The sequence below is a fragment of the Tetrahymena thermophila genome (genome assembly GCF_000189635.1).
Source record: "Tetrahymena thermophila SB210 genomic scaffold scf_8253908, whole genome shotgun sequence".
In the NCBI taxonomy this organism is placed as follows: domain Eukaryota; phylum Ciliophora; class Oligohymenophorea; order Hymenostomatida; family Tetrahymenidae; genus Tetrahymena; species Tetrahymena thermophila.
The window spans coordinates 93033-116960 of NW_002475972.1; the positions used below are offsets into that span (position 1 = coordinate 93033).

Here is a 23928-nt window from a genome sequence, read left to right on the forward strand (position 1 = left end):
ATTTTTAAATTAAAAAAGCATCACTAGAATAAAAAAGATAAAAAAATAAATCAAATAAAAGCTATCAAATAAATTCAAAGAGCTTTTTATATTCATTTTTTTAGATAAAAATATCATATTTCAGAACAAATAAAGTGTTTTTACATAATATCAAGTGTCAAATTTGTGAGATTAATGCACTTTGCTAAAGCTGAACCTAAGCCAGATGCACCCATTGCACCAATTTAATTGAAACTTTTTTAATATTAAAGAAAACATATATTAATAATTAGTTAATTAGAAGGAGAAAATGAAGAAAGAATATGAAATAGTAAGATTACTTAATAATAAAAACCAAAGTTGGAAATAAAATTATGAGTTAAATTAACAAATAAAGAAGAAGAAAAAGTAAGCAAGAAAAAGAAAAAGAAATCAAATAAATTAAAAGTGCTTTATTGTTTTAAATTAGTTTTTATAAATAAAAATATAGCAATCCAAAACAAAAAAACTATTTTTACAAAAACTCAAGTGTTAAATTTGAGAGATTAATGCACTTTGCTAAACCAGAACCTAAGCCTGATACACCTTCATCACCAATTGAATTGAAACTTTTTAAATATTGAAAAAAAAAATATTTTATTAATTAGTTAATTAAAGGAGAAAATGAAGAAAGAATATGAAATAATAAGATTAATTAATATAAAAACTAAAAGTTGAAAATTAAATTAATATTTAAATTGACAAACAAAGAAGAAGAAAAAGCAAGCAAGCAATATAAAAAGAAAAATAAATCAAATAAATTCAATGAGCTTTATTGTTTTAAATTAAAATAAAAATTTCACATTCCAAAACTAATAAAGTGTTTTTACCTTAGTCTAAGTATCAAATTTGAGAGATTAATGTACTTTGATAAAGCAGAACCTAAGTCTAATGCACCTTTATCACCAATTAAATTGCCACTTTTTAAATATTGAAGAAAAAATATATTATTAAATATTAGTTAGATGGAGAAAATGAAGAAAGAATATGAAATAGTAAGATTAATTAATAATAAAAGTAAAGGTGAAAATAAAATGAAGAGTTAAATTAACAAACAAAGAAGAAGAAAAAGTAAGCAAGCACAATAAAAAGAAAAGAAATCAAATAAATTAAAATATATTTATTGTTTTAAATTAGTTTTATAAATAAAAATATCACAATCCAAATAAATAAACTGTTTTTACGAAAGTGAAAGTGTCAAATTTGAGAGATTAATGCACTTTGCTAAACCAAAACCTAAGCCTGATGCACCTTCATCACCAATTGAATTGCTACTTTTTAAACATTTAAGAAAAAATATATAATTAATTATTTAATTAGAAGGAGTAAATGAAGAAAGAATATGAAATAATAAGATTAATTAATAATAAAAGCAAAACTTTTAAATAAAATGAAGAATTAAATTAGCAAAGAAAGAAGAAGAAAAAGCGAGCAACGACAATAATAAAAAAATCAAATAAATTAAAAGAACTTTATTATTTTAAATTAGTTTTTATAAATAAAAATATCACAATCCAAAACAAATAAAGAGTTTTTACTTAAGAGAAATAATCAAAGTTGAGAGATTTTTGCATTTTGCTAAACCAGAACCTAAGCCTGATGCACCCATTGCACCAATTTAATTAGAACTTTTTAAATATTGAAGAAAAAATAAAAAATAATTAGTTAATTAGAAGAAGAAATTGAAGAAAAAATATGAAATAATAAAATTAATTAATAATAAAAGCAAATGTTGAAAATAAAATGAAGAATTAAATTAACAAAGAAAAATGAAGAAAGAGAAAAGTAAGCACAATAAAAAGAAAAATAAATCAAATATATTAAAAGAGCTTTATTGTTTCAAATTAGCTTTTATAAATTAAAATATCACAATCGAAAAAAAATAAAGAGTTTTTACTCAAGGTTAATCGTCAAATTTGAGAGATCAATGCATTTAGCTAAAGCAGAACCTAAGCCTGATGAACCTTCATCATTAATTTAACTTTGACTTTTTAAATAGAGAAGAAAAAATACATTATTAATTAGTTAATTAGAAGGAGAAAATGAAGAAAGAATATGAAATAATAAGATTAATTAAATAAATAATAAAAGCAAAAGTTGAAAATAAAATTAAAAGTTAAATTAACAAAGAAAAAAGAAGAAAAAGAAAAGCAAGTACAATAAAAAGAAAAATAAATCAAAAGAGATTTATTGTTTTAAATTAGTTTTTATAAATAAAATTATCACAGTCCAAAATAAATAAAGTGTTTTTACACAAGCGAAAGTGTCAAATTTTAGAGATTTATGCACTTTGCTAAAGCAGAGCCTAAGCTTGATGCACCCATTCCACCAATTTAATTTTTACTTTTTAAATATTTAAGTAAAATATATTATTAATTAGTTAATTAGAAGTAGAAAATGAAGAAATAATATGAAGTAATAAGATTAATTAATTAAAAATAAAATTGAAAATTGAAAATAAAATGATGAGTTAATTAACAAAGAAAGAAGAAGAAAAAGCAAGCACACATAATAAAAAGAAAAAGAAATCAAATAATTTAAAAGAGCTTTATTGTTTTAAATTAGTTTTTATAAATAAAAATATCATAATCCAAACAAAAAAAGAGTTTTTACAAAATATCAAGTCTCAAATTTGAGAGATTAAAGCACTTTGTTAAAGCAGAACTTAAGACTTATGCACCCATTGCATCAATTTAATTTTATCTTTTTAATATAGAAGAAAATATATATTTTTGATTAGTTAATTAGAAGGAGAAAGCTAAGAAAAAATATGAAATAATAAGTTAATAAATAATAAAAGTAAAACTTGTAAATAAAATGAAGATTTAAATTAAAAAGAAAGAAGAAGAAAAAGCAATCAAGCATAATAAATTGAAAAAGAAAAATAAATGAAATAAATTAAATGAGCTTTATTGTTTGTTTTAAATTAGTTTTACTAATAAAAATATCACAATCCAAAATAATTAAACTGTTTTTACGCAAGTGAAAGTGTCAAATCTGAGAGATTTATACACTTTTCCAAAGCAGAGCCTAAGCTTGATGCACCCATTTCACCAATTTACTATCTATAATTTAAATATATTTTATTTATTATTTAATAAGAAGGAAAAAATAAAGAAAGAATATGAAATAATAACATTAATTAATATTAAATGCAAAAGTTGAAAATTAAATGGTGAGTTAAATTAACAAAGAAAGAAGAAGAAAAAGCAAGTGAGCATAATAAAAAGAAAATGAAAAATAAATCAAATAAATTAAAAGAGCTTTATTATTGTAAATTAGTTTTTAATTAATCAAAATATCACAATCCAATACAAATAAACTGTTTTTATTTATTATGTGTAAGTGTTAATAGCTGAAAATGAAGAAAAAATATCAAAAATTAAAAATTTAAATGATAATTAAGTTAAAATAACTAAGAAAAGAAATTATTTTTAAAAATAAATTGAAAATTAAATCTGTAAAAAATATTAATAATAATATTTATAAATTAAATATACCTCAGATCAATATCGAGAACCTAATGAGATTAAAGTGAAGAGTTTAAAAACTTTTTTATTAATAAAATAAATTTAAAGAAAATAGTTAAAAAAATAAATATTTACTTCTTCTAATCTATTATATTATTTAATCTATTAAATCATTTATTTTTTTTCAAAAATATTAAATAGAAATTTATGGAATTTAATTAATTAATATTAAATGGATAAATATAATAATTAATTATCAAAAATAAATTATAAATTTTCTTTTATGAAGAGATATCCCAAAAAAATTAATTTAACATTCATTATTTAATCTTAATATTTTTATTTAAAATATATACTAATAAATATAGTAGGAATTAGAGATGCGCAGTTTTTTGATCATATGTTGAAAAAATTTTAGTAATTAATGTTTTTAAATTTATAAAAATAATGATTATAAGTAGATTATTCTGTTATAGCTCATGGATGGGGATATTTATATTATCTCTAATTATTCTCGAATCCCATTAGTTTTTTTTGCAAGCACATTTTATATAGGTATATAGATTGCATCCACAAAATAAGTGAATTTATACCTACTTAAATAAAATTTTAATGAATAGATTTCATACATTAATTAATATAAAAAATAAATTTGAAATTACACGATTGAAAAGTATAAAAATCTGACTATTTTAAAACAAAATTATAATATTTGGATATTTTAACTAAATAAAATATAAATACATTATTTAAAATTAATAAAAATTTTTTTATTTCAAGTAAACATATTTTATAGTTTATCACACAAAAAAATGAGTTATAATAGAAATCTCTTTGACAAATAATCTTTCTAAAATATTTCATTCTAATTTATTAATGTGTAATTCTTAACAAAAATTTAGAATTCATATGAAAAATATGAAAGAGCTTTTATTAATAATTATAAGATTCAAAATACAATACATACATAAATTTACATTTTTACCCTATTTTTATTAGATATATGTAGAGTATGTATACTGTCAGATAGACATTTCGACTCGAATAAAAATTCTGATTTAAAAAATCTTTTAAAATCAAATATAAAGAAAGTAATTAATTAAGATTTAGAAAAAAAAATATTCATAATCAATATAATAATTATTTTAAATATCACAAATCATGATATCATGGTTCGTGATATTTCAAATGCAGGAAGGAACAGCTATATAATTAAAAAACAAAAACAAATTTCAAATTAATTAATTAATATTTAAATCACAATTAAGACATCAAAAATATTTCTATTTATCTAACTTGGTTTAAAATTCTAAAGTATTTAACAATACATTTTAATTTTCTGGACTTTAAGCATAAATTTAAGGTGTCATTAAATCTATGTTGCTAGATATTTATTCTTTTGATTAGAAAAAAATAAAAAAATAATTTGAAAAAAAAGAATATAAATTTACATTATAGATTATTTTAAGTTCTCCTCATTTATAGAGATTAGCAGCTAATTTATTTTAAATAATTTAAATTATTGTTCGCTCCTTCTTATTTTATGTTAGAAGTCTTAAAATTCAAATTAGAATTTATCATCTTTTCTAGTTCTTTTCTCTCTGAAGGGATATTTATAAATTAGCTTTCTAGATTAAACTACACCAACAATTACTCATCTTTATACAAATTGTAGTTTTTAAAAAATTTTAGAAGAAGTCTAAATTTTCTTTAAACTTCTTTCAACTTAATTAAAGATCTTAATTTATAGCTGCTAATTATTTAAATATTAGTGAATTTATTAGGGTATTTTTATTTTAATTTAAATAGTAAATTCTAAACTAAATTATTATCAGACTTATTTGCTTTTACTTATAAATTTACCATTCCAAACATTAATTCTAAGATGAGATATAAGTTTGGTAATATAATAATTAAAACATTGATGACTTAAAAAACTGTTTATTGGATTTATTAAGAAGACACCTGCTAAATATAAAACAAATTCAAAGCTAATATGCAAAGCAAATTAGAAAAATGCTGTAAATCATTGTAATTCTATTAAATATAAGGCTTTGCTTTTCCAACTAAAAAGATATTAAGCGACATTATAATGTTCATTATCAAAACCTTTATTCAATAATAGAGTAAGTTTTTTTAAAAAGTGAAATGAATTTTTACTTAAATTAGCTAATTATTTTCTTTGAGCAAAATAAAAATTATGATTAGTGATGCTTTGTAGATGATCTTATAGAATTCCCAATAGTACATTTTATCTCTAAATCCTGCAAATATATATGAATATTACACTTTAATAAAAAAAGACTTCTTTCCTTTTCTTACAAGATTCACACTAACAAATAAAATAATAGGTATAATCATTCCATAGATGATCAATAGAGGTAAACAAAATATAAAAATATATGGTTAATGATGTTTTGAATCATAGCATTTGATATTATAGTCCAAATCCATATACTTTTAATCTCCTATCTAAATGCAGTTCATAGATTTACTTAAAATAGTAATAACTGAAACGAAATAGTAAAAGTAAATAAAAATTAAAGCAGCTCTTGCATGCTTTATGAATAAATTTTATTTAAATATTAAAAATATAAAGCCTATTATAAAATATAAGGTGATAATTAAAATAGGCTGCAATAAAGACCAAAGCAACTAATAGAACCACAAAGGTTGTAAATTAGGGTTCTTTGCATATAAGCAGTCTATAGATTTACTGATAGCTCCTAATGGATTACCTGATATTTACACAGGTACTGAAATAGCCATAAAACTGTTAAATAAGCTACAAATCAAAGAAAGAATTTGCAAATGATCGTTTAGAATCTTAGAAAATATTTTTTGTCTTTCTGATTTATCTAAAATATAATTTTAAATTAATTTAAGTTTATTTTTAAAAATGATTAATTACAAGTGTTGCTTAAGAAAAGAATCCCTGACTTTTTAACATAATGACCTAAAAGTTTAATATACAACTGTTTTTATAAGCTTCTGACCATAAAAAAAATATAAGCCATTACTACAAACAACTTTAGTAAATTGTTTAAAAAAATTAGCATAATACTATCTTAGCATTTGTAGCATTATTTTTACTTGATATATTCTGCATATGAATCACCCCAAACTTTGCCATAAATATCACAAGATCTACATATTATACCTATATATCCTCTAGCACAATTGAACTTTTTATTTTTAAATTAAATTTGAATAAAATAATGATTAAAAAAGTATTTATATCATTTATATAATTTAAAATAGTTAGAAATAAGAAAATTTATCCAGATTGCGCGTTGCGCTCCATAGCACCTAAAAAACACACCTTCAAAAAAATAAACAAATTATTTATATATTTTAATTTTTATTTTTTTGTATAGAAATAAATAAAAGAATTATTTTTATTTTCATTCTAACAAAAATTTAAAATACTCATTATTAAAGTCTAAAAATAAATGCATAATCTTTTCATTCAAAAAGTTTTGGATATTAAAATTTAGCTATGTTAATAAAATGTAAAATTTTTTGAGTATAATTAGACTCTAAACCATAAATTGAATTTTATTTAATCATTAAAAATTAAATATGAAAAATAAAAATATTTAAATTATAACAACCCCTGCTAAAGAACCTATAAAGTTAGGTATGGTTACTTAGAGTTGACGTTAGCGTTGAGATTAGTGTTATGATTAAGGTTGATGTTGATTTTGATGTTAGGGGGCTATAGTTATTTAATTTTTGAATAAGTATTGATTTTTAATTTTTTAATGAGGAAATCTAAATTTTTAATCAATAATATTATTTTTAGAGTTAAGCACTTTTTTCATTCATTTTATAAGTAAAAAAAAAAAAATTAATTCAAGATTAAACTGAATTCTTTGTTAAAAAAATTTAAATTTATTCATCAAAAAATTAAATCTTTGATTTAGAGTTTTTTATTTTTTTTTTCTCTATCAGTTTCAAAACCTTTATTTTATTTGTTTTAATTTTTTTTATATTTTATTAAATAAAATTATTATTTTACTGAATCTATATTTCTTATCAAGAAATAATTATCCTATAATAGTTATAATGTTAATTTAATGTTCAAAAAGTATACTTTTAACAAATAACCAAAATTTTAAATTTATTTATTTTTTTATTTTTAAATTTATTGAGACTTGAAAAAATTATTCCATAAGTTATTTTTTCTTAAAATAAAACATGTGGAAAAATTAAAATTATAATCAGCCTAATTTCAAAAAGTTTAAAATAATATATAGTGTTCTCAAAAATACTATTAATTTCTAAAATCATTTATTGTTTATTGTTTTTACTATTTATTCAAAAATTACATTTAAATAAAACCCATTTAAAAAAAAAATAAAATTAATTCTTATCTGAAATAAATGGCTATTACAAATCGTGGGTTCATAAATAAATATAACAAATTGTTTCAAATTTGAATAAAATTAATAATATTACTTTCGATTGATTGCTTTAAGGTTAACAAACATCAGGATTATAATTACAATAAATAATCTCATCAGTAAATTCATTACTTCTCCAGTAACCATTTTTCAACTAAATTTTTGAACCTGAGCAATACTCAGCAGAGTCGGGACACTTTTTGCACTCACCATCAAGAATATCTAATGAGTATTTTCCCTCTGGACAAGACTCACAAATGATAGAATTACTAAATTATTTTTGAATCTACCCTATTTTACATTAGTCAAAATTAAGTAATACTTAAAGATCTAACTAACCTTAATTAATTTAGATATTGTTATTAGAATCAACTAATTGTGGAAACACATTTGATCTTATTTTCATAATCATTGTACTGAGTGGCTTATACATAGGCTATACTGTTAAATAAAAACCTCCATTTTAATAATCGCTTGATTTTAAATTTCCAACACATTTTATTTATATATTTAATTAATCACATGTAATTTCTATATTGATCTATCTAATTATTAGTAATACATCATCACTTAAGTTATTTTGATTTTGAATTGATGGAATATAAACAGGAGTTCCTTCTTCATCAATAACCTGTATTTTTTAAAAAATTATTTACTCACCACTTTAGATTCCTTCTACTTCAAGTGAGTTTTATTTCTAATTTATATTATGTGAGCTTTAAATAGAAATATCTTTTTGAGAAATTTAAATTTTCCTTAAAGTTGATCCCAAATTTTTACCATAGATGCTTGCGTAATTATTTTAAATAGTATTATTTTGATTAATACCTTTCTATAATAATAACACAAAGTCAGGAATTATTGATTAATAATAAATTCCACCTCCTATTTGAGCTTTGTTGGATTCTATTTGCGAGTTCTTTAATATTAAATTAACTTTCGATATGTTAATAGCTCCTCCAGTTGATAGTATGGCTTAATTTACAATAAAAGCGGAAAAATTAATATCCAGAGTACCTAAATATTATGTGTTTATAAAATTGATTGCTCCTCCATTTTTTTGAAGGCATTTGTTAGAAATAAAATGTGAGTAATATATTTGAACCTTTTATGTTTCTATTAGTTATATAGCACCTCCATATCCATCTGAGTTTATATTATCTTAAAATATACATTCAGTTAATGTAATATCATTGCATTGATTAACTTGTATAAATGATGAGAATGTGTTTTAATTTAATTTATTAAGCTTAAGAGTTATATAATCTAATGTTACTTAATCTAAATTATTTAATAAAATTAATGAAGCTTCCAAATTAATTTTATTATTAATAAATGATGATTTAAGTAGCTTTGCCTCCCGTTAGTATAGTAGTTAGTTATTTTAAAACTATTATTCATTAACTGATAAGAATGATATAAAGTTATCAAAAAATTAACTATTTTAAATTGTGAAGCTTGTAATGCTAATAAAATTTATAGCAAATTAATGTTTGTTATTATTTGATAAAGGTTATATATTATCCATAGACATTTTATTTATTTATAATACATGAGTAGTCATATCTATGATATTAAAATCTGTAAACACCTAACTTACAGTAAAATTTTTAACTTAAATTGAATCAACCTGTAAAAATATTTTAGTTTAGTTAGTATTAATTATAGTTACATCTTTTATGGATAAACTCTAACAAATAAATGAAATTGGATTAATTTCTAAGTTTTACAAGCTGATCAAACTGAGTGAGTTACTATTTTTAACTTCTATTACTTATAAACTGGTATGAGATGAAAATAAAGCATTAAAAATTGTAGAAAATTGTAATTTATTGATATAAATATTTGTGATATTAGAGTTTTAGATTAATTAGATGTTGAAAATTTAAATATTCTCTGATTAAGTAATATTTAGATCAGATGCTTCTAGGTAATAAGAATTGTTTAAGTAAAATATTTGCAAGTTAGAAGAACTAAAGATTTTAATATTATTGATAGTTAAGTTAGTATTATTAGTCGCACTAAAAATGCTTTGTAGATTTTGGTTTAATTATATAGATTTTTTAATGTTTATGTTAGAAAGATAAACATTCTTAATTTGAATTATTGTGTTATTAATCAGATTGAATAAAGTATTTGAAAGTTTGCTGAAGTCACTTATATTAATTTTTTCTATGACAACTAATTAACAATTTTAAATAATTATTTATCCAAAACTTGAGTTTTCTTATACAACTAAATTTATGCTCGTAAGATAAACTTTTTCAAAATTTGACAAAATCAGTGAATTTTATATGTTTAAAGTTATATCTGACATTTAAAATATATTCATGGAATTATTTTAATTTAAATTTATCAAACCCAAGCTCAATGACATTTATTTTACTTAAAAATTTACAATTTACTTTGCATAAGGAATATTTTCTTACCAACAAATATTACTATTTTAAGAAGTTGACTAATTAATCAATGATAATTATTTACTAACCTTAATTTCGTTAAATAATTATTGAGATAATGATCTAATACATTATTGATCAAGATAAACTATTTCTATCACTTGAAGAGTTGTATCAATATGAAAATTTTATAAATTTGAGAGAGTTTAGTAAAGAGTTTCTTATGTATGAATATTCTCTTCAGCTCGATTCTATTGCTCTATTCTAAGATTGCATTTATCATTAGCAGATAATGGTATTACTACTCTTTCTATATCAGACTAGGAAGACAATATAATAAACAAACTATATTACCCTTCTTAACTTTTTATAAGTTACAAAACCTAGACTTGATAATATTTCTTATTTTTTTAAAAGACTACTTTATAATAAGAGTCATATTACAATTATATTAAGTAAATATATTCTTTTTAGACTATTAAGAAGTAATTATTAAAATTGATACTAATCATATTTATTGCTTCTTGTATACCGTAATTTATAACAGGAAATTATTATTAAAAGCTCAAGCCATTATAGATGATTATATCTGTTGGGCACACAGAATATATGTAATTAGAGTCAAAAGTTATTGTTGCTTGCTTCAAGCATGGATTTAGCATAGAATTTATAAAATTCAAATTCCAATCATAAATATTTGTTTTACCTTTATTTAAGACAGCATAAAGTATTTTTCTAAAAGGGTCATTCACAATGTTTGTAATTGTAGTTTGTTGAAGTAATAATTGTTAAAATTAATTTGTATTCACATTTAAAATTTTGATAATAGTGTTTTAGGAATCTAATGAAATGATACAAACTAAAGTAGTACTTTAGTTTGATTCAATATAATCATTAGTATTATATCTGTCTTCATATTCAAAAGGAATCTTCCACCAATTATTCAGATGATTCCTTACATCTTTAAATTAAAGCTTAAACATGAACTAATATATACTACTATTTTGAAGATTAACACCATTTATTTTTTTAGTTAAAATATTGAAGGTATAAATTATATTGACAGAAGGAAGAACTATAAAATCACCAATTATTAAGGCTTAAGAGAAATCACTCTATGGAAGATTAGCAAAATTAATTTCATTAATCTGCTCAGCTTAAAGGTTTAATTAGTTTAACTATAAATTTTGCTAGTATAAAATGAGAATTTGCTACCTAGGTTTATCAAAAAAATAGTTGTCTGGATATAAAGATAATGACATCTTTTAAATTAATTACAATTTTTCTTTTAATAAATCTACTTCGATTAAGAAAAGTTCACCAAACAGTATATAAATAATTTATTTTGTGCTTATCTGTATTAACTCAGTAAAGTATGGATGGATATTATATTAATATTGCTATAATATTAAATAATCTACTAGCACTGCTTATTTAAATAGATTAATACAATAATTTGCTAAACTATAGTAAATTTAATATTAATCGTTGAGTACTATGTTTTATATGTTTTAGTACTAAGCTAAATTAACTTCAGAAGAATAGAGAACTTCTGTCAAATCAAAAGAGATCAGTGAATTTTAAGTCAATACATTTAACAAATTAAACTAAGAATTTAAGTATATATTTTAAATAGGAGTTTCTTCTTATTATTGCAAGGTAAAACTCTCTACAAATTTCATTTCAGGGTACTAATACATGTGAATAAACTTATCTGAATATAAAAAAAGGATATTTTTATACTCATCCATTATGATTCCCTTTGTTTGATATACTTAAGTTTAAAAAAGAGTCACATTTTTTGTTTGACAATTGCATAAATAAATAATAGGAGTATTATCAATAACAATTAAGCTTTTTTATTTTTAAAAATAGTATGCTGAGTGATTATCAAATTGGCTAGTAGTTTTATATAAAAAGAATGTGCTATTAGTAAAAACATTAATAATAATTATCTATCTTTTTGATCCAGTGAGGAGAATGTAGATGTCTTTATCTTGATCATAGTGAGATTATGTTAATTGATATTAGCAAATATCCTTGTAATTTATTAGTTAGTCTTAATCTTTTTTAATTACATGCATTTAATGTTCTAAGGTCTAAACAGCAAAAAGTTAATTATTCGCTTTTATTATTGGATTACAACATAAATTCACGCCATAATATTGAGACAAAGACTATTTAATAAATAATTAAGTTATAAATTTAACAAGAAAAATGAAATATATTTAACTATATTTTAATGGTAAAATAATATTTGTTTATTTTTAAATACTTTTAAGAAATTAAAAATTTTTGAATTTATGAAAAAATACTTACTTATTTTTGATATAGTTATCCGCTTGTATAGTCAAAGACTTAAAAACAAGGTTTGCTCAAAATTATTAATTTTTCATTACAATCTAAATCAAATAATACTTAACTCATATCTAAGTAAGACATACATTATAATGAACTTATGTTTATTTATATTTAACTAAAATCTACCATCTATTAATAAAATAAATAGAAGTTAATTAATTAGAATTTGAATAAATAATTTTACATTTATGGAGTAGATGATATTTTAGCTGGTTAATGCAACTATAATATTTTACTACTAGCATACTCTATATTTAATTATCTGAGAATCTAATATGCATATTTATTTATCTTGAGTATTTGAAAAAGCAGAAAATAAATACAGCAAATTATTTTTTACGTAAATAAATTGGAAAGAATTCCAATTTAAAACATAAATACTAATGTCTGACTAAAGCAAGAAATTCATACTGATAACTTTAAAAACATCTGTTTAATTGTAAATAGTAATTTAATTAGAGCTCTTATCATAAATTGCAATCCAGTTTTAATCATTATCAAATTATTTTGCAAGAAAAATCTAAATCTAAGGCTTTAAATATAAAATACGGTAAGGACTATTAAATAAATTTTTATGCCAATAAAAGTCATTTTATGTTTAGAAAAAGTGAATTTAAGAATCACCATATTTAGTTTACCCAATATATATGTTATCTTCTTGTTATGTTTTAATTATTATCATATTTTAACTATCTATGACATTTTCTGATTTCTTGTAGTATTGTGTATCATCTAAACGATAATAATTAATAATTTAATCAACTGGTTAATTTTTTAAAGATGTACTTGTAGTTGTTAAATTTAATAATTATTTTGTAAGGAGATCAAATTTATAAAAAAAGTCAAATTCACAAAAGTATATTTATTTATCATCATAGAAAAAATTTGTTATGAAGAATCCAGATTAAATTCTATCAATATATTATAGGTCAAATGAAAAAGCTAATATATCATTAAATCCAATTAAAAATATCTCTTTAGAAATTTATGAAGTCAAAAAAATGTTTATATAAAACCTACCTAGTTTAACTGACTAGTATTTAAGTATTCTCTAGCTTATTGAAAATGGCTAAAATTAAAAATCTAATGTTTGTAAATAAATAAGATCTCCATCAAAAATTGCAGGTAGTCTTTTATCACTATCAATACACATAAATTCTACATAATTTTAAGTAGGAGAAAGGCTAAAAATCTAATTTAAACTAGCTGATACTAAATCAAACTAATAAAGAGACTAATCCTGATAGTTGAGAATGACTAAAAAATTATCTTGTACAACAATAAAACTGCCCTATATATCAGTCAAATTAGCAAATATTCTTTGGTTAGCTAAATCCACTATTAAGAATATGTCTTGTATTATCAACATTTATTTTGATTAAATGTAAAATGCTTTAGAACTTTCAGAATAGCTAGATATATTATAATTTAATATAATTTTATTATTAACAATATCAGTAATATACTCTTATAAAACGTCAGATTAAAATGATGTTATTAAATACTAATTTGCAATTACACGATTAATTATTTGTTACTAGCTTTTTACTTAAAGAGACTATTAAATGGTTGTTAAAATTCTTGGATTTTTTTAGAGGTTATTAAGTTAATAAATTATATTTTACTTGCTTATAAGAACCTAATCAAGGGAATAATTATTATTTATCGTATAAAATTAAGATTTTTTAATTGCTTAATTTACATTTAAAATTAGTTAATTTATAGATAAAATCTTGAAGCGTTACTATACTTAGCTCATTACTTGATTATAAAGCTAAATATTTTAGCTTAATGACTAATATGGATTAAGAAATTTGAATTAGAAATTATTTTTAATTAAATTGTATTTAATTTATATACAATTATTGTAAATTCCAAAGTTTTAAGCATATTAAAATGATCTTTTTAATATAATCTATATTTCATCTTACAATACCATAAAATCAACTAATTAATATTTTGGGAAATTCTTGTTTATTTATTTAAAATTTACATTGATTTCTGATTATGTATTTTAGTACTAATAGAAAGTGTCAGTTAAATTTGCAAATACATAAGAATTATAGTCTTCAAGTAAAATAAAATAGCTATTTGAAATTTTGTTATTACTTTCTCTCAAATAAAAAAAAAAACCCTGAGAGATTACCTAATTTATCAAAACTCCATCATAAGTGTCGTTAAACTTTATTAAGAGTAAAATTTCTCTAATTTAATCATATTACACTACTAAATTGAGAGATTAATAAGAAAGTATGAAACTTGGATATTAGTCTATTTTTAAAATAAGGATCTAGTCTATGAGCTCTCCATCTTACTGAAATGAATATTTGTAGAACTAATTTTAATGATCAAGAAATATTGAAGATAAAACATAATTATATTTTTGCAACAATATTTTATCAGGAATAGCACTGAAACATTATTTTGACTTTATAAGTGATATAGAAAAGTCCTATTGAAATGTTCCTACCTAAAATGAATAAAAAAAACAATTAATTTGAATTTATTTATAAGTAAATTAAATGATTACAAATAGTTAATTAACTTCTTAAGACTGAATATAATATCTGCTTAATATTTTTAATAGAGTAAAAGGGCTAATTTATAGTTAAATACTATTAATTTTTTTATTTTATTTGTCATACCATATTAAAGCTGAATCTTAGCTATTTACCATGAAAATGAGCATATTAACATCATCTACGTATTTAATATCATGCTTTTATTCCAAATTTTATTCATCGAATTCTATTTGTAGAGTCTCAAAATTCATAACATTAAACCTTTATCCCTGAAGACATCCACCATAAACTCCTGATAAAAAATACTACATTTATATCCCATCCTATCTATTAAAGAATTCGAATGCATTCATCTCTTGTAAAGTTTATTTAGTTATTATATTCCAGTTTTTATCCACAATAGCGAAGTTACATGTCCCACCACTCATAACTATGTATTGATTCTCTTTAAATATTGCAATATTATCCACAGAAGTATTCATAACAAAACTAGATAATTGCTGAATTTATGGGCATCCCTAAGTGTATTCACAAATCTAGCTACTATAATTCTAATAATAAGATTATTGGCAATTATTCGTGCATTTTCTACTTTCGAAAGGTGGATTAAGAAATTATATATCAGATTCACAAATCCCTTTTTTAGCATCGCACTAATTTTTATTTTTATCAAGCACTAAATTCTGATCACAAACCAGACAAATTTATTAAGAAGTGCACTAGACGCATCCATTGACTTTGCATTTAATGCATTTTTTACCTTCGCTATCAATAACTTCATTTTTTTGACACTAATTTTAACAAGTAGAAGCATCATCATAACTCATGTATGAATTTTTTAGGCAGCCAATGCATGATTATTGACTTATATTAAAGCAGTTTTCACAATTTGGCGAGCAACTAAGACAAGTTTGTGATAGAGCATCAAATATTTAAGATTTTTAACATATTTAAGCCAAGCAATACTTTATAAATATTAAATTTATAATAATTTTTTTTACCATATGTAATCTCATAATTTATATCCTTTAGTTAAACTAATTTGATAAGTTAATTCAAAAATTATTAGCAATTTGTTATACTGCAATGCATATCTTAAAATAAATCAAAAAATAAACTTTGTGGTTATCTCTTAATGTAAAAAAATAAATTTGAAATTACATGATTGAAAAGTATAAAAATCTGACTATTTTAAAACAAAATTATAATATTGTGATATTTCAACTAAATAAAATATAAATACCTTATTTAATTTCAAGTAAACATATTTTATAGTTTATTACACAAAAAAATGAGTAATAATAGAAATCTCTTTGAAAAATAATCTTTCCAAAATATTTCATTCATATGAAAAATATGAAAGAGCTTTTATTAATAATCATAAGATTCAAAATAAAATACATTAATTTACATTATTTACCCTATTTTTATTAGATATATGTAGAGTACAGTGTCAGATTGACATTTCTACTAGAATAAGAATTCTGATTTTTAAAAATCTTTCCCTTGACCGTACCCAAAAAATTTAATTTATGACCCAATTAACCCTATTATATTATTTTCTATTATATATATTAACTCAATCAAATTTAATACTTTTGGAATTTTCTTATTTCTACTTATCTTAACTAAGCTAATAAATAAATTAATCTAAGCAAATATATATAATTAAATACCATTCATTTCTCTAGTTGTTTCCAAACGACTTGATTTTTGAATGGCATTTTGCCAAAGAAATTCCTTTTCAATAAAAAATACCATATTTGTTTAGAAAAATAAATAATTTATTATCTTTATTTAATACATATTTTATTTTAGCTTTTTATAAAAACTTATTTTATTTATAATTACTCAATAAAATTAATTAGATTCATTATTTAGTATTTACAGAAAAATGTTAATAAAAAGAAATTTTAAAAATTATATCAAATAATTTTCACAATTTTTTTATTTGCTCTTAATTTTTTTAATTTCTAAATATTTTATAAAATAAAAAAAGTTAATAAAAAATGAGTTAACTAAAGCCTATAAAATTTAGCAAAAAAGATGAACTCTATTATTTGATACCAAATTTAGAAAATTTAGTTAGAAAGAAGGAAATTAAACTAAGAAAAGATCTTCAAATAACACTTCTTGTAGTTAGTGTAATATCATTTTTTTCTCTCAGAACAGGATATGAATTAGCTAGAATTTATGAAATCAAGCTAGTTTCTTAAAACGATTAAAATGAGTAAATATCAAGGTAATATGAATCATTTTTTTTTATATTATTCAGTTGTCTAAGTGGATGGTTTATTGATGTCTTATCAATTAGATTATCTTGGATTTTCTTTGTTCTGCTAAATATTACTGGATAAATGCTAACATTATTTGCTGTGATTACAGATTCATATTAAGTTTTGATATTAGCATAAATCATATTTTACAGCTTGCTTCCAGTCTGTATAATAACTTTTACATGTATTTTGTATGAAAACTCTTGCGAATTCAGAGTCAGGTTGAATAATGCAATTTAGCTTGAAATTTTCGGAGAATTTTTATCAATAGTTATTGTTTTGGGTTTAAATGCAATAAAAACAATATTTTAATACAACGAGGTATCAAGTAATTAGATTCTATAGTCTTTAGTTATATCAGGGTTAATAATTTGCTAATTTATTAATTTTCTTTCATTGTTGATATAAAGTTCTTCCTATTTCATAATCGATAAAATTAGATTAAAATCAAACAAATATTCTAAATATTTAATTTACTAAGGAACTGGCCTTTCGCTCAAACGAATGCTTCATTATTTTGCAAATGAAGATATGTTTTATTTATGCTCTATAGCAACAGTTTCTGGGTTTTAAAGTAGATTTATCAATTCAATAGATTATCCTAGTTCTCCTTTAGGTAATCTTTAATAATTATTTATCTTTTTAGTAAGTAGCTTGCTGGCTTATTTTATTATGAAAAATATTAATTCTAGCAAAAATTTGGTTTAAAATTGTTACAAATCAGTTTCTATTTGCATTTATATACTACTTGTAGTGAGTATTAGCTCAGCTCTAGTATATTTTCTTTCATAGTATGTATAAGTCTCTGAATATTTTGAGTACTCATTTGAGTAAATTCGAAATTTTGTTCTAATTAGTATATTTTTAATTCTGTACTCAATGATTCATTAATTGCTGCTTTTTCTACTACATCAACGATGCTCGATTAGAGGATTTAGCTTATCTTATACATTTGTATTTTATTCTAGCTTCTATGTAATATCTAACTTAATAGAGTCATAAGAATGTGCATTTTATATATTCTAAGTGGTTCACGTTTCATTAGTAGCTTACTTCAATTATAAATATTAAAAGAAAAAAAAATATACTTTTATGGAAAGTGATTTGCTAATTAGATATGAAATGAATTGAACATATTTAAATTCTTGTATTTAATATATTATTTACTTTTTTATGTTAAATTATTAGCGAGACTTTGATAAAAAATAGTAGAATGAATGCCTAAATTATTTAAATATTAAAAATTAACATTACTAAAATAAATTAATTAATAATTATGGCATTTTTTTCAGAATTAATAAATTCTATTTTTATTTTTAAAAATATAAAATATATATATATATGTGACATACATATTTATATATATTTAATTTTTATAATGTTGATAATCAAATTCGAACAATCTTTTTTTTAATAGAATAAGGATAGAAAATATCATTTAATTAATTAATTAATAATGAATACCTTCGATAATAAAGATAACAGTGAATAAAAATAATGATTTGATGAAGGTAATAATTAAAAATGTTCTTTGTGTTTACTATTTTCTTTTATTTAAAAAATCGCATTCATCCAAAATGTATGCTTTTCTTTTATATATTTCACAATTATTATTTTGAAGAAAAGGAAAATAGTACAAAAAATTAATTAAACTAAAAGAATAAAAATTCAATATTTTTATGAATAGATAGGTGTCTTGATAAATATTAAAGAAAAGAGTGAAAAATAAAATCATATTGCATTTAATTTAAACAAAATTTGAAACTGTTTGTTAAGCGCTAATATTTTAAACAATAATTGTTATATAGGAGTACAATTTTTCATAACTTTAATATTTATTTATTAGTGTTATTGGTCAGAATTATAAGATTTCATTAAATAATAGTAAATGAAATCAGTTTGACTTATTTCTGAGTCTCTTTAAGACGAGGTTAGAAACTTATTCTTTGGAAAGATGACCAGCTTGACCAACGTGTAATAACTCACCATTGTCATAGAGTTTATCAGAGTCATAAATGTATTCACCATGGTCTTCACGATTGTAGCTGCTCTTTTGGTAGAAAGCAGTAATGTTAATTTCACCGTTGTCGTAGAAGAAGTAATTTCCGTGGTATTCACCTTAGTCAACAGCTTCACCTTGATCAGTGTTTACTTGTTCATACCAGCTTCCAGAGAATTCACCTTGATCTTCACCTTTGTCTTCACCACTGTCTTCACCGCTATCAGAGAGTCTGAAAGAGAAAGCAGTTGCTTGGCAAACCAATAAAGCTACGAGCAATAAAGCGAGTAATTTATTCATTTTTTAATCTTATTTTTTGTTTCTTTTAATTTTTTTTTGAATTAATTAATTATCAAAGGATGAAGCAGAAAGGAACTGATTTTAAAATTAGGCAAATCATAGAAGGAAATCATTGATATTAATTGCTTCCTAATTAATTTATAAGGTAGCTATCTGATTAAAGATCAGTTAGCTGATTTATAATAAGGCTTGCTAATCAAATTAATTTATACACTTTTCTGATATTTTCTAATTAATTTAGATAGATCAAAAATAATTTAATGAATGATTATTGATGTTATTTCTAATTTATTAGAAATATCAAATCAGAAATCATAAAAAATAAACATCAATTTTAATTTGTCCTATTTTTTTTGATTACAATTTATTGAATTATGCTTGCTTCATAAGTAAATCCATAGCAACCATCATTTTTTTAATTTGCCTTTATAAAAAATATTTATATTTTTATGCTTATTCTACTACTAAATAAATTATAAATATTTTTCTTTTTTGACAATAAAAAATCAATAATATATGGAAAATTTATTCACTCATTCATAATTTCTTTTTTTAAATTGGCGAAGTATTTGAATTTTTTACAATTAATTTTCAAGACTAATAATTGACTCTCATATGTAAAAAATGGAGTCGCATGATTACACTAAATTCATAAAATAGATTAGTTTTTTTTTATATTTAATGTAATAAAATAATAAATAAATTATAATTTTATAAATTATTTAGCTTAAACAGAGTAATTTATCATTTTATTTAAATCTACATACAACAAATATATTAATATATTTACTAAATTTAGCTTTTATTCTTCTTGATTTTTTCTAAATATTCTTTTTATTAATGATATAAAATTCATTAATTATTAAAAAGAAAAATAAGAGAAAAAAGAGCCATATTTATTAAAAAACATTATTTAGTTGTTTATGTAAATCTACATACAACAAATAAATTAATATATTTACTAAATTTAGCTATTATTCTTCTTGATTTTTTCTAGATATTATTTCTTATTAATGATATAAAATTCATTAATTATTAAAAAGAAAAATAAGAGAAAAAGAGCCATATTTATTAAAAACATTATTTAGTTCTTTATGTAAATCTATATACAACAAATTTATTAATACTATTTATCAAATTTAGCTTTTATTCTTGTAGATTTTTTCTAAATATTATTTTTTATTACTGATAAATAATTGATTAATTATTAAATAGAAAAACAAGAGAGCAAAGAGCCATATTTATTAAAAAAATTATTTAGTTGAGAAATAAATCAATATTTTTGATCAAGCTGAAATAAAAATACCAAGCAACCAAAACGAAATATTGATATTTATTTACTATTAATAAAAATATAAAAATGAATTTTTAAAAGATAGGAGTTTTATATTTTAATGATTTTATTTCTAAATATATTTTATCAAGATTGAGATTATTCTTTTATATTTTTAAAATAGTCAAACTCCTGTTATAAATTTTATGTAGTGTTGGTTGGTGTATTTTTTTCAAAATTATTATTATTTTCTTCCATTTTTTATTTAAAAAATATATTTTAAAACTAGACATAAAATTAGTTTAGAATTAATAGTTTTTATTTTATTAAATAAATACTATTTTATGATTTTTTGTTTAAATAGCACTTTACTTTTATCATTGATATTTTTTTTTTACATTTTCCTTTAAAGGTAAAAAGGTTAGAAATACTTTAAAAATTTAGATTTTATAAATTTATTCATTTTTTGATCTGATTGCAAAAAACATAATCTTAATAAACTAAAGATTTTTATGAAGCAATTTATATAACTAACTCTCATTTTTATAAAAAGATAAAGTAGTTCATATTTAATAATACTCATATACTAATTAAACAATATATAAAATCATGTAATTCATCATATTTATATATGGATTTATATTTATTTTTTACTTAAAGTCTTGCAATTATTTGATATCCTGAAAATAAAAATTTAGTCTATTTTTAAAGAGAAAATATGATTCAAAAAGAAAGGAATTTATAATCAATATACAACTAATTTTTAAAAATTTTGATAGAATTATAACCTATTGATTAGACTTTAGATGATCAAAAATTATTTATTATCCAAGTTATGAAAACCCATACTTAATGCTGTAATTAGGTTGCCTGATAATGACCTAATTAGTGTTTAATTAATTAATTTTTCCCTTTTCCTTATCTAAGATTGTAAAATTTAATTAATTTACTAATCATTACTTAGATTAGGATAATTTTATAATATTCATTTTTAATATTACTTTAAAGTATAATGACAACCTTTTTCATTTTAAAATTTTTACTTTTAAAAAGAAAATAGTTTTTTATTTTACGCACACGTGTATGCTTATTTTTAATTTAAATATTTTTACTTTTAATATTAAAGAGACGCTCTTAATATTTAATCTTAAGAGTATTATATTTTTGCTTTACTCTCAAATGTATGACTCTCAACTTTTATTAATTTTTTTCAATACAGTAGATTACTCATTTTAAACACAAATAAAATCCTCTTTATTTAATTTTAGCTCAATATAAAAAATTAGCCATTTTTTTTATTATTATTAGCGCAATTTCTTCTGATATCATGCTTTGAGAGGCGAGTGAAAACCTAGAAGAAATTTTTTTTTAATTGTTTTTTTATAAAAGAATTTTTTTACTCGTTTTAGAGTCCATTTTAGATTAAATAAGGCAAATATATATATTGAATACATGAATCAGAAATCTTGTACTAAAAATTTGTTTAAAGATATTAGATGAAATTTAAAATAATTTACACTCATTGCAAAATATTTTAAAATTTTGTTAATAAATTCTTTAACACAGATAACAAAAACATAGTTTGGTTTTTTTAATTATTATAAAACTAATAATATTTTTTCATAACTTGATTTAATTTTTGCCCTATTTTAGCTATAAAAAATTCGAAGAAATATTTCTAAATGTTACTTAATTTTTTCATATTAAATATTTTATTATAAAATAGTTTATATTATTATAAATAAAAGATAAAATAAATATATTGCATCAAATTTTTCTTTATCTTCATCATAAATCTATCTAATTTGATACTGTATTTAATACATTAAATTGTTTAAAAATATGAAGATATTTGAAAAAAATTGGAGTAAATGGCATATTTGATGGCTAAAATACAGCAACAGATTATTGAAAATAAAACAACAAAGATATGATAAAAAATCTTAATAATTTTATTTTTTATTTGTATTTGAATTGAAAGTTTATGAAATGAATCAAATAATACTTTAAAAATATTTTCATTTTATGTTTGCGTAATAAAGTTTCTTAATAGATTATCCTTTTTTATTTACTTTAAATGAATTATTTTATTTCAAAATTTCAGAAAAAAAATAATTTTAATTATAAAAAACATAAATTATTTCAATAAGTTATGTTACTACTTATTAAATATGCATCAAAACATAAAAATAGCTTTAGATATTAGAACTTAGTATATATTTTATTAGAATATAAATTAACGAGCTTTTAAAATTTATTTTATATTATATATATCTTCTTTTGACTGAAATACCAAGCAATTCTGAATATTTACTTATTGTAAAAAATTTTAAAAATTTCAATATTTTTAAGCAATGTAGTAAAAAATTATTCTTTTTGGTTTGAATTTATTAGTTTATTATTTGGTGCTGTAATTAATTTGAATGATCATTTATTTCATATTAAAATAAGAGCAAATCTATTTTTTTTAATTATTAATCTTTTTAGCAAATTGAATTAATAAATTAAATCAATAATTAAAACTCTATGAATAAGAAATATAATCGAGTTAGTCTATATAATTTAAAATTTATTAATTGATTTGACAGGTATTATTTTAAAGGACATAATTTATATTTACAAAAAATCTTCTAATTAACTAAATAAATGCAAAAAATTGTAATAAAAGGTCTTTACTAAACAAGAATTATGTATTTTGTTTCTTTCTTATTTGAAGTTTAATCACATATAAAAAAACTGTTTTTTAAAGATGAATACTGGTTGATTTAATATTTTGAAAGAAATATAAGCTTTCATCTTAATTGTAGCTTTTTAATTCAATTATTCTTAGATCTAAGCCTCTTTAAGACGAATTTAGAAATTTCTTCTTTGGAAAGTTTATCATTATAACTATAATGAACAAAT

The 23928-nt window shown here is 20.6% G+C and overlaps 8 protein-coding genes across 8 annotated transcripts in view; 1 reads left to right on the forward strand and 7 right to left on the reverse strand. All coding sequences in view use genetic code 6, as the record gives it.

Annotated features, from left to right (window-relative positions):
* TTHERM_00902820 (cyclic nucleotide-binding domain protein) overlaps positions 1-3662 on the reverse strand; it is a gene marked incomplete at both ends in the record, with an annotated part of 4803 nt that extends 1141 nt beyond the window's left edge. Inside the window, 11 exons of the mRNA XM_001027056.4 lie at positions 145-234; positions 498-587; positions 849-938; positions 1203-1292; positions 1557-1646; positions 1916-2005; positions 2272-2361; positions 2632-2721; positions 2997-3083; positions 3519-3568; positions 3624-3662. Of these exons, the coding sequence (XP_001027056.4) occupies positions 145-234; positions 498-587; positions 849-938; positions 1203-1292; positions 1557-1646; positions 1916-2005; positions 2272-2361; positions 2632-2721; positions 2997-3083; positions 3519-3568; positions 3624-3662 (896 nt within the window). The remainder of the gene's footprint in view (positions 1-144; positions 235-497; positions 588-848; positions 939-1202; positions 1293-1556; positions 1647-1915; positions 2006-2271; positions 2362-2631; positions 2722-2996; positions 3084-3518; positions 3569-3623) is intronic.
* Positions 3663-5373: 1711 nt separating this feature from the next.
* Positions 5374-6303, forward strand: TTHERM_000902830 (hypothetical protein; the record flags this gene model as incomplete). Its single annotated transcript, XM_012800831.1, has 4 exons — positions 5374-5389; positions 5540-5614; positions 5792-5869; positions 6122-6303. 4 exons carry the CDS (start codon positions 5374-5376, stop codon positions 6301-6303), a joined length of 351 nt encoding a protein of 116 aa, XP_012656285.1.
* A 654-nt stretch (positions 6304-6957) lies between these two features.
* Positions 6958-9428, reverse strand: TTHERM_00903830 (transmembrane protein; the record flags this gene model as incomplete). Its single annotated transcript, XM_001027058.2, has 6 exons — positions 6958-6985; positions 7139-7206; positions 7510-7542; positions 7950-8185; positions 8234-9175; positions 9335-9428. 6 exons carry the CDS (start codon positions 9426-9428, stop codon positions 6958-6960), a joined length of 1401 nt encoding a protein of 466 aa, XP_001027058.2.
* A 3288-nt stretch (positions 9429-12716) lies between these two features.
* TTHERM_00903850 (hypothetical protein) lies at positions 12717-14023 on the reverse strand (the record flags this gene model as incomplete). Its single annotated transcript, XM_001027060.3, has 4 exons — positions 12717-12783; positions 12839-12902; positions 13036-13386; positions 13675-14023. 4 exons carry the CDS (start codon positions 14021-14023, stop codon positions 12717-12719), a joined length of 831 nt encoding a protein of 276 aa, XP_001027060.3.
* Positions 14024-15053: 1030 nt separating this feature from the next.
* TTHERM_000903858 (hypothetical protein) lies at positions 15054-16003 on the reverse strand (the record flags this gene model as incomplete). Its single annotated transcript, XM_012800832.1, has 3 exons — positions 15054-15124; positions 15185-15269; positions 15329-16003. 3 exons carry the CDS (start codon positions 16001-16003, stop codon positions 15054-15056), a joined length of 831 nt encoding a protein of 276 aa, XP_012656286.1.
* Positions 16004-17295: 1292 nt separating this feature from the next.
* Positions 17296-17877, reverse strand: TTHERM_000903859 (hypothetical protein; the record flags this gene model as incomplete). The annotated part of the gene is made up of 1 exon (XM_012800833.1): positions 17296-17877. The coding sequence occupies one exon, from the start codon at positions 17875-17877 to the stop codon at positions 17296-17298; it is 582 nt and encodes a 193-aa protein (XP_012656287.1).
* An 84-nt stretch (positions 17878-17961) lies between these two features.
* Positions 17962-18404, reverse strand: TTHERM_00903860 (hypothetical protein; the record flags this gene model as incomplete). Its single annotated transcript, XM_001027061.2, has 2 exons — positions 17962-18113; positions 18170-18404. The coding sequence occupies 2 exons, from the start codon at positions 18402-18404 to the stop codon at positions 17962-17964; spliced, it is 387 nt and encodes a 128-aa protein (XP_001027061.2).
* Positions 18405-19346: 942 nt separating this feature from the next.
* TTHERM_00903870 (hypothetical protein) lies at positions 19347-19751 on the reverse strand (the record flags this gene model as incomplete). The annotated part of the gene is made up of 1 exon (XM_001027062.3): positions 19347-19751. One exon carries the CDS (start codon positions 19749-19751, stop codon positions 19347-19349), a length of 405 nt encoding a protein of 134 aa, XP_001027062.1.
* Between the last annotated feature and the right edge of the window lie 4177 nt (positions 19752-23928).